The sequence below is a fragment of the Scyliorhinus torazame genome, chromosome 8 (assembly GCF_047496885.1).
Source record: "Scyliorhinus torazame isolate Kashiwa2021f chromosome 8, sScyTor2.1, whole genome shotgun sequence".
Lineage (NCBI taxonomy): Eukaryota > Metazoa > Chordata > Chondrichthyes > Carcharhiniformes > Scyliorhinidae > Scyliorhinus > Scyliorhinus torazame.
Genome location: NC_092714.1, coordinates 63,104,531 through 63,115,884, shown reverse-complemented (window position 1 = coordinate 63,115,884; position 11,354 = coordinate 63,104,531). Strand labels below are relative to the sequence as shown.

General features: G+C 44.4%; 1 protein-coding gene and 1 pseudogene across 1 annotated transcript in view; both read right to left on the bottom strand.

Annotated features, from left to right (window-relative positions):
- Positions 1 to 330: 330 nt before the first annotated feature.
- LOC140427895 (protein FAM162B-like) overlaps positions 331 to 11,354 on the bottom strand; it is a 23,778-nt gene continuing 12,754 nt past the window's right edge. The window contains exons 2-4 of the mRNA XM_072513726.1: positions 10,997 to 11,105; positions 3,099 to 3,207; positions 331 to 995 (exon numbers count right to left, since the gene is read on the bottom strand). Coding sequence (XP_072369827.1) covers positions 894 to 995; positions 3,099 to 3,207; positions 10,997 to 11,105 — 320 coding nt within the window. The 3' untranslated portion in view covers positions 331 to 893. The remainder of the gene's footprint in view (positions 996 to 3,098; positions 3,208 to 10,996; positions 11,106 to 11,354) is intronic.
- On the bottom strand, positions 6,147 to 10,984 carry LOC140428690 (transmembrane protein 115 pseudogene; annotated as a pseudogene).

The following is an 11,354-nucleotide window of genomic DNA, read 5'->3' as shown; positions in this document are numbered from 1 at the left end:
TTAAAAAAAGAAGAGACCCACTCTGCAGAACGCTGAAGTTATGTAAGTCAGTGTTAGCAAGTGAAGGGCATGGATGAGGCATAATGTAATGGTCTTTTTCCTGTGGGATAAAGAATGAGAGCAAGTGAAGAAAACCATAGGCTAGTCCCTCCATGACATAACTCAGCAACTCTAAGATTACCTGCACCCTTCACCTTGTGCTGTGCGAGGACCATTCCCTCTAATCCAAAAGTGAGGATTCAGCATCTAGAACAGCTCCAAGCTTGTAAGTAATAGTAAATTATTGTTCAATACATTGGAAATACATTGAATAAAATTAACAAGTGGGAATTTATTTGGATTATTTTAATTTCTGATCCAGAAAAACAATAAATTAAAGCAGAAATAACTAGGCATGCTTGCTAGGAGTGGCTGTTATTACAGCAAGACTTGACCTTGGCTACTTCGTAGAACCCAGGAAAAATAGTTCAATCAGGTTTGATGAAATAGAAAGGTTAAAATATATCTAGGAAATATTGGCAGAGTACTTCCTTTTTAGTAAGTGTGATCAAATGCAGAACCTAGTCTACAACTTGATCATTCTTGTGATGCTGGATAATTGTATTGCAGCTGACTTTTCAATGTCGGTTATTTGGATGCAGGGAAAATAGCATAGAAATTCCATACAAAGTTTGTGGCTACATCAATTGTATACTAATCCTGTTAATCTGAATTAAATTAGAATAAAAACTGTTTATTTTTTAATGAACTAATCACATTGGGGAATTCTAGTGCTTCTTCAAAAGAGGTCAAGTATTTTGACGTTCTACTGATGTAGCTTGTGTCAACATGGCGAAAATGTGGATACAGGTTTTCAAGATTGGAACCCATCCTCTGTTTCAGTCCACATTCAATCATTTCCTTTTAGTAACTTCTGCTTCCTGTTCACTTTCCTTTTTCCACCTGGCTTTCTTCGCCATGTTCATGGCAGTCAATGATTCATGTCTATCCGCAGCCTGTTCATGGAAAATAAAGATGGTATGCTATCATTTTTAGGTACCAAATCTATTCGGACTTTGAAACATTCCAAATGTTTTATTGGATTCTACAAAAGTGTCTCACAGTATGCTGTGAGGAACCAAAACTTATCATGAATCTTCAGCCAGAAGATCTAAATTGGAAGCGTGCATTTTAGTTATGTAGTGAGGGTCTTTGAAAAGAGAACATTTAACATTTCATTCCTATGATTACGTTGGTTCAATATTTTTCCTTCTGATCAAAATGTGCTCAGTTGTACGTAATCTTATCTTAAATTCAGCCAGCAAGTGCTTTTCAGACAAGATACACCAAACTATCAATGGTCTAAGACGTCTTCCTAATATCAAAAAGTTACAAACACATCCATGGTCTGATGTGTGTCAAGAAAACAGGTGATTGATAAACATGTATTTTTTATAGCACTATTAAGGATATCATCCATCACACTCCCAAGAGCAGAAAGCAGCAAAAGGGCAGTAACTGACTTCATAGATTTGTCAGGTTTTTGTGTGTTTAGCATGCATCTATGCACTGTACTATATTATAAGATAAATGCCAGAATCATAATTGTACCGATCGACTTGTCTTAGGAAGTGGCTAACTTTTGCAGCAAAATAGCTGAAATCCCGTGCTTTTGCTCTGTCCAGCACACTCTTCCCCTTCTTTATGCCACTCAGACTCTGAATGAGTTCCTTCTGTGCTGTAACCATTCAGCCTGCTGTGTCCATGACATCTCTCTGTAAGCTGGTCCCACTCCCCTGTCATTTTTACAACTATATTTTGATCAGCTAGATGATGATCAAGCAATGAGGTATATGCTGGGCCATGAGATTACAGATTACAAAACTGCTACTGGAGGCCCACAGCACCTCACAAATGTCCAGTAATGGAGCTAATCAATTGGCCCTTGATCTATTAATCACTGAGCACAGCAGTAATATCAAAACATGCAATGGAAAGATTGTCACTGTGCAGAAGAGACTATCTTCGCAGTGGTTACCATATTTGTGGACAAATACTTTTGAAACAGGCATGTGTTCAGTGGTTCCACTGAATGGTAATGATCAATCCAGCTGTAAGGATTGTTTCACATCATCAAACGTCTTCGTTACCAGTTTGCCATGGGTCCTTTTGCAAGGGGACTGCTGAGACCACTTAAATTCTGTCTAAGCATTGACAATACAGAAGGTGTTTCCATTTTTGACGAGTGTGGCAATTGATAAAATGGACAATTTCTTGGTCCAAATGAATTGGGAAATTACTTTAGGTAAATGTTCCAGTTGACTTCAAATGACAGTTTTGTCAGAATGGCATATTGAAAACTGTGAACTGCTAACTCTTATAGCCAACTGCAAACCATAAATTAACATTGACAGTGCAATTTTCCATGCATTAACTGTATCCTCAAAGAGCTTCAAATGGTGGGATGTTAACTTGTGATTTGTCTTTGTGAGACAGATGAAAATGTTGTGAATGGGGAAGATACCATGCAAGTACAGGCATATGTTGCTCTCCCTGTATGGTAGGAGGTATGAAATGCAAAATCAGTATTTGGATTATGACATGGGAAGCATACTTTGCGGAGTATAAAATTCCAATTTGTGCCTTTGCCCAGAATACACTAATATAAGTTTAGTTTGCTAGTTTCATTTCCCACAAGTCCCGAAAGACGTGCTGTTAGGTGAATTGGATTTTCTGAATTCTCCCTCAGTGTACCCAAACAGGCGCCGGGGGGATTTTCACAGTAACTTCATTGCAGTGTAAATGTAAGCCTACTTGTGACAATAATATAGATTATTATTTGTGTCCGATGACCATGTATGAAGCTTGGGACTACTCAAAGTACTTTCAATTTATTTGCATCCATTTACTCTTCATTGAATAAACTCAACAATCGCTTGTTCACCACAGATGTCACCCCAGTATTTTATCATTTCTGACATAAGCCAAGCCACCATTTTATGATCCAAACAATTGGCCACATGGCTTACAGAAGGGCTGGATCTTCAGGCAGAGAAAGCTGAGCTTGGGTTATAAAATTCAATACATTTTTGAACCAGCTAGTAAGATTTCCTCCTTACCTTCTTCCCTGAAATGATTGTTGCAATACAGGCGACAATAGTCAAGACTACCATAGCATAACTGACTTTAACTCTCACGTTGTTCCTTGCAGCATCAATCATCGCAAACCTGAAACAAATAAAACATTAATTTAATAGTCAAGTATCAGTTGATTTTAAGATAAGGGTGGCACAGTGGTTAGCACTGCTGCCTCAGTGCTAACCACTGGGGGTTATGGGATAGGGCGGGCTAGGTGGGGTACTCTTTCAGAGAGTCGGTGCAGACTCAAAAAGCAGAATGGCCTCCTTCTGCACTGTAGGGGTTCTATGTTAATAGCAAATTACTGCAGATACTGAAATCTGAAACAAAAACAGATTTTTGAGATTGTACAGCATTTTCTGTTTTTGTATCAGTTTATCTGAAGATTCTATAATGGATAAAGAACAGTGAGGAAAGAAGTTAGGTGTCAAGTAGCTGAAGATCACTGCATCTTTTAAGAGGAGTAAATTAAAAGTTTAATATCAGAACACAGGTGGGCACGCGTTTTGCACAGACGTAAGAAGCTGAATGGCCTAGGTCCATTCTTTAAGCTTCCATTTAACTGGAATCCCAGAAGTTGAAATTCCATGTCAATTTTCAAAATCTAGTGGCAAATAAAAGTCCAGAAATTGTTGGAATTATGCATGTCACAGAAAGCACTGTGAATTTGGATGCGGAATAAAAAGCAACTGAGTAATGATGATCATGAAACTACTGGATCGTCATAAAAACAGCCCTTGTGATATCAGATCAAACGTGGGCAAGGAAACCTCCCACTGATTGGACTGCTGCTGCCTTGGCTCAACTGATGAATCAGTATGACTTGAAGAAAAACCGAGGGTAGCAAGGGCATCTAACATTACTCTCGGTGGGGAATTCAATGGCCATCGCCAAAGGTGGCTCAGTAACGGTGTTACTGAATGAACAGGCTGAATCCTGAATGACATATCTGCCAGACTGGGCCTGTGGTAGGTGTTAAGAGAACCAACAAGAGGGAAAAATCGACATGACTTCACCCTCACTAATGTACTTGTTGAAAATACATCTGTCTACGACAGAATTAGTAGGAGTGACCACTGCACAGTCATTGTGGAGGCCACATCCTGTTTACACACTGAGGATGTGTTCCATCATGTTGTATGGCACTACCATGTGCTGAAATGAGAGATTCAGAATAGACTAGGCAGCTCAAAATTGGGCATCCATGAGGCACTGTTAGCCATCAGCAATAGTATTGTATTCAACCACAATCTTTCACCTCATGACTCACTATAACCCTCACTTTACCATTACTATCAAGCGAGAGAACTAATCTTAGTTCAATGAGTGTAGGAGAGCATCCAAGAGCACCATCAGGCATTCCTAAAAATGAGGTGCGACTTCCGGTTGCGGCGATGCGGAGCTAAGCCGCGCGTTTCGGCAGCTCCCGCGACTACGGACTTTCGGGCTCTCCAGAGGAGCCCCAACGGAGCTGTTTTGATTTAATCCCGTGTGGGAAGGTGCAGTGAGGTCCCCCTCACAATATATGGCAGAGATCAGCGGTGGAGCGACGAGGAAAGAGGCCCTGGAGCAGAGACCAAAACTAGGGGAAAAAGACAAGATGGTGGAGGGTGGAGAGCGAGCAGCGTGGGGGCCAGACCAGCAGGAGTTCCTCAAGCGATGTGTGGAGGAGCTGAAAAAGGAGGTGCTGGCGCCGATGCTGTTGGCGATCGAGGGGCTGAAGGAGACCCAGAAGACCCAGGCGGTGGAGCTTCGTGTGGTGAATGAGAAAGTGAGTACCAACGAGGACGAGATCCTGGGCCTGGCGGTAAAAATGGAGACGCACGAGGCGGTGCACAGGAGGTGGGCCGAGAGAATTGAGGTCCTGGAGAACAGGTCGAGAAGGAATAACCTCCGGACTCTGGGTCTTCCCGAAGGAGTGGAGGGAGCTGATGCCGGGGCGTACGTGAGTACGATGCTCCATTCGCTGATGGGTGCGGAGGCCTCTCCGACCCCCCTGGAGCTGGAAGGAGCTCATCGGGTCCTGGCGAGGAGACCCAAGGTAGATGAGCCGTCAAGGGCGATAGTGGCAAGGTTCCACCGCTTCGCGGACAAAGAATGTGTGCTGAGATGGGCCAAGAAGGTGTGAAGCAGTAGATGGGAGAACACGGTGATCCGAGTATACCAGGATTGGAGCGCGGAGGTGGCAAAGAGGAGAGCTGGCTTCAACCGGGCCACGGCGGTGCTGCATAAAAAAAGAGTGAGGTTCGGCATGCTGCAGCCTGCGCGACTGTGGGTTACTTATCAGGACCGTCACCATTATTTTGAAACGCCAGAAGAGGCTTGGACCTTTATTCAGATGGAAAAACTGGACTCGAACTGAGGAGATGTGGTTGTAAATATGGGTAAAGAATATTGCATGGGTGGAATGATGGATGGGGATGTGGGTAGAGTCCTGGTTAAAATTCCTAAAATTTCCTTTTTTCTTTTCTGTAGACAAGATGATGATGATGGGGAATGTGGGCGTCGGTGCTGGAGGGAGGTGAGACTCGCGGATGAGGGAACTGGGATAATGGCCGCAATAGGAGCTGCGCCATAGGGGGCAGGGCTGGCTCAGGAAAGCGCAGGCTTTTTCCCGCGCCAAAAGGGGGGGGGGGGAGATGGAGGAAGGTAAGGAGGAGGAGAGACTCCCACAGGGGGGAGATCAACGGGAAGGCGGGGGAAGCCAGGGTCAGCAGAAGTCAGCTGACTCATGGAAGTAATATGGGGGGAGCAAAAGAGCTAGATGTGGATCTAGCGGGGGGGGGGGGGGGGGGGGGGGGGTGGAGTTTAGGGTTGCTGCTGCACTGTCCGAGGGGGAACTGAAAATGGAAGAGGTGGTCGGGGCGGGGGTCCCCCGCCTGGGGGACTGGAGGGTGCGGGAGGCGCGAGCACGGGACTGGCCTAAGATAGGAGATGGCTAGTCGGCGGCGGCGGGGGGGGGGGGGGGGGGAGGTCACCCCCCAATCTGGCTGATCACGTGGAATGTGAGAGGCCTAAATGGGCCGGTTAAGAGGGCCCGAGTGTTCGCGCACCTAAAGGGACTGAAGGCAGACGTGGTCATGCTTCAGGAGACACATCTGAAGGTAGCAGATCAGGTCAGGTTAAGGAAGGGATGGGTGGGACAGGTGTTCCATTCGGGGCTGGATGCGAAGAATAGAGGGGTGGCAATACTGGTGGGAAAGGGGGTGTCGTTTGTGGCCAAGAACATAGTAGCGGACAAGGGAGGCCGATACGTGATGGTGAGCGGTAGGTTGCAGGGGACGGAGGTGGTACTGGTGAATGTATATGCCCCAAACTGGGACGACGCTGGATTCATGAAATGGATGTTGGGGCGTATTCCGGACCTGGAGGTAGGGAGTTTGATAATGGGTGGGGATTCTAAACACGTTGCGGGGGGGGGGGGGGTTGTTTGTAAGGTAGAAAATATTGTTATTGAAAAATTCTTAATAAAAACATATTTTTTTTAAAATGAGGTGCCAATCTGCTGAAGACAAAGCAGAGGATGACATGAGTGCTGAACAATAGAAACTGCATGCTACATACAGAATTAAGCGATCTCACAATCAGTGGATCAGATCAAAGCTCTGCAAGTTCTGCCACATCCGGTCATGAATGGTGGTGGACAATCAAATAACTAATAAGAGGAACGTTTGACAACCATCCCAACCTTCAGATGATGGTGGAGCCCAAGCATGTTAGTGCAAAAAAACAAAAGACTGAAGCACTTGCAACCATCTTCAGCCAGATGTTCCACGTGGATGATCCATCTCAGCCCCCTTTTTGACATGCCCCGGTCAATTGGATTGTCTCTGTGATATGAAGAAATGGCTAAACACAGTGGATACAGCAAAGTCTATGAACCCTGATAATATTCTGGCTGTAGTACTGAAAGATTATGCTTCAGAACTAGCTGAGGCAGCAAGCCAAATTGTTTCAGTACAGCTCCAACATTGGTACGTACTCCACAATGTAGAAAGTTGTCCAAGTATGGTCCGGTCCACAAAGGGCAGGGCAAATCCAGCAGAGTCAGTTACCAACCCGTCAGTCCACTCTCAAATTATCAGCAATCTGATGGAAATATGTCATTGACTGTGCTTCCAAGTGGCGCCGATTCCACAAGAGATTGCTCACAGATTCTCATATTGGGTTCTGCCAGGGCAACTCAGCTCTAGTTCTTATTCCAGTCTTGATTCAAACAGACAAAAGAGCTGAATTCCAGTGGTGAGGTAAGAGTGATTGCCCCTGAAATCAAGGCATTATTTGCTAAGCATGGCATCAAAGAGCCCTAGCAAAACTGAAATCAGTGGGAATCGAGGGGAAACTTTTCATTGATTGGCATCACACCCAACACAATAGAAGATGGTTGTTGGAGGCCAATCATCTCAGCCACAAAGTTTTCCTGCAAGAAATCCCCAGAGCAATGTCCAATGCGCGGCATGGTAGCACAGGGGTTAGTACTGTTGATTCACAGCTCCAGGGTCACAGGTTCGATTCCCGGCTTGGGTCACGGTCTGTGCGGAGTCTGCACGTTCTTCCCGTGTCTGCGTGTGTTTCCTCCGGGTACTCCGGTTTCCTCGCACAAGTCCCGAAAGATGTGCTGTTATGTAATTTGGACATTCTGAATTCTCCCTCTGTGTACCTGAACAGGCGCCGGAATGTGGTGACTAGGGGCTTTTCACACTAACTTCATTGCAGTGTTAATTTAAGCCCGTCGGAATTGCTTTTCAGAAGACTTTCCAATTATATAGGATAGAACAAAGCACCGAAAAGGAAACATGCTGTGAAAATTTTATTTTATTCCAATCTGTTGCAGGTGAAGCACGTTAAAAAAAACTGCCAATGACGGAATAAATTGTTCACTGTCAGGCAAACCCGCGACTGGTGATAGAGAGAAAAATCAAGTGGATCCGCTGACTGTCCGTTGAATTTGATATTTGGTCCAAAATCTGTTGCAGTTGTAAGTATTAGGAAATGACAGATCTTCCTACTTGGCTGTCAGTCAAATATTCCTTTGTGCTTACAGCAAAAATGCTAACGCCTACAGATTGTTGCTATGCTAACTGGTGGAGGGTTCAGCTGTTCGGAAGAGAACGGACTTTTAACGCAGCATTCATGTGGCAGCTACAGCTGGAGCTGGGCAGTCGCTGAGAGAGAACATGCTGAGAGAGCTTGTTGGGTAGCTTTAAGGGCACGTGCACTGGAGTGGTGGCGGCCGAGGCACATTATCTCTGAGCTTCGTACTCAGTTAATAGCTTGTTAAATTCTTGTTCTTACAGGGGAACGGCTTCTCCTTATGAAATACAAAATTGTTAGCGGCCGTGGCCTCCGCGACCCTTCTGACACCCGCCCGCGACCCACACTTTGAAACACCCTGATCTAGAACAGCAAGGCAGCAGATGCATTTGCAAGTTCATCTCCAAGCCACACACCATGCAGACTTGAAACTATATCATCATCGTTTCACCGTCACTGGTTCAAAATTCTGGGTCCCTCCTTAACAGCACTGTGGCTCTTCCTACACCACATGGACTGCAGGTGGTTCACCTCCACCTTCTCACTGGTAAAAGATTGGGCAATAAAGCTGGCCCTGCCAGCAGCTCTCACATCCCATGGGCAAATAGAAAATGTACCTTCACCAAGTTGAAAAGTAACTCTGCAGTGGTGTGGGTCACTTTGCACATATCCTTTAAAGAGACTTGGGAAAAGGTTTGAGAGAAATATTTGAGTCCTGATGCACCGAAAATATCTTCATACCTAAAAAGAGTTCTCATAATTGAGGAAGTCACTCACAAAAGACACAGTTCCCTAAAGGAAAAGACTCTCCTATCCCGCACCATCATCACCGCCCCCGACAGAATTTGATCATTTGTATCATGAAAGAAGCTCAAAACACTTCTGCATGTGCCCTCGGCAGTCTCATGTTAAAGTTAATAGTTACATTAATTAGTAAGAAAGGATGCAGCTGGTGATATTTGCAGGAACTGATGAAAGACCTCCAATGCCTGGTGAGGAAGTAGAGGATGCAGTCAGCGAATTGTCGTAAGTAAGGAATGGTCTGTGATCTGCATTACTGCAGCACAATCAGGGAGGGCAAAATTCAGGATAGAAGTGATAGAATCAAAGTCCAAGACAAGCTGGGAGTTCTGAGGGCAATTATGAATGTCGGTAGTAATTAGGGACATTAATGCTGTATGTAGGAATAGAGTTAGTCACAGCAACAACCACAACTTGTATTTAGGCAGCATCTTTAACATAATAAAACTCCCAAGATCCCAGAACAACTGGAAAGCCAAATTAAAATGCATACTGGATGTCTGTATTTACTATCCATTGTACCTGCGACAGAAAGGCAGAACAAGATTTAACCACAATGGCATGTGACAGCCAGTAAATAGAAACTAACATACAAGGCCATTTGGTGTGATTGGTAGCATCTGTGCTGCAGTTAACGCCACTTTCACTCACACTCAATTGGACGATTTATCAATTGATGGTCTCTTAAGATCCTTATGAAAGACTTTGGAATGCAATGTGTTCTCGAATCATCTCCAGCCCTCTTGCTGCTCTTGGAAGTAAAGGCATATCAGACAAATCTTTCTGTCATCTTCATTCATACTGGGCAGAGCTACTTGATATTCAACATGGTTCAGCCGTTCATTCAGACTTTTCAATGCCAATTGTATTCTCCTTTCTGCATCCTGTACGTCAGTGTCAGGTAGGCTTATTGTAATGGATGATGGTACCGCAACATTATGTCGCTTCACTGCCTTCTTACATATTTTTATTTTCTGCATACTGTCGATCACATTGGCCACAATGGAGACAAGTGGCTGCAGGATCTCAGGAAAGAAGGGGACAAATGCAAAGTGGTCAGACATGGCCCCTCGGCCATGGTTAGTTTATAATAGAAACAAAGAAAAACTCAACTGGACAGGAGTGCATACCCATAAGATGCCAGTAGAGTTATTGAGAAGTATAGTGAACCACGGGTCACCAATAGCTAGCACCATCATTGGGACATCTTTCATTTGCACCGGTGGCACCTTTATCACCACTGTGTCTTCCATGGTCTGCTTCAAAGCCACCAGAATTCCACCAACAAAGCCCCATTTGCCGTGGATGTGCACAGTAAACAAGTGATCCAGGTTGAAAGTTGCCACATACGTCAGGAAGTACGAATGTCCTCCAAGGATTCCCACCGAGACATTGAAGACTGTGAAGAAGATGAGGATCCCAGAGAGGTTCCAGGAGCCTGCCAGCTTGTAGGATGGGGAAAAATCGACCTGCTCCTTAGGTTAAGTGCCCAAGTTCAACTACTTTGTGGCTACTTTCTCCACCAACCCGTGGTTGCAGATGCAGGCAGAGACAAGCTTGAAAATTAGAGTACAAAGATGTGCAGGTTAGATAGATTGGCCATGCTACATTATCCCAAAGGTTAGGTAGGGTTACGGGGATAGGGTGGCGGCGTGGGATTAAGTAGGGTGCTCTTTCAAAGGGTTGTGCAGACTCGATGGGCCAAATGGCCTCCTTCTGCACTGTAGGGATTCTATGATACACAGCTGACAAAAAATCCTATTGCTTTTAGTAACAAATAGTAATTAATTACACTTCGGTACTCATCATTGCCCAAACCAGATTACTATGGGATTACATAGAAATCTCAGATTTATTCTCACTTTATTGTGTCACTATATATTTGTGTCACTTTATTTTCAACTTGTTTTCTACAGGTTATTGCTGTTTGCCATGACGTTAATGACGGAATAAAAATACAAATTGTTTCCCAAGGAAGGTAGCACCACAACACAATTTAAAAAGCCACCAACCAATAAAATCCCATACCCATTTCACCACTTACGAAACCACAGGGGGTATATCCTCTTCTCGTTTGAAACGACCAGACCACACTAACATCTTTTTATGAAAAGCGGAAGGTTTGCAACCTGGTAATTTGAAAGCTGGGCGTCCTGAAAGAAACACAAGAACACAAGTTATTTTCATAGACCACAGTTAGCCAATAATTAGCTTGTGCTACACAACACTGCAGAATATAAAATGTCAAAAGTACAAGTTAGCCTTGGCTCAGTGGGCACACTCAACTCCAAATCAGAAGGTTGCGGTTAAAGTCCCATTCCAAAGATTTCACATACAAAATCTAGGCTGTTTTTTAGTATAGAGGGAGTGCAATAGTATCAGATGGGCCACCTTTGGATGAG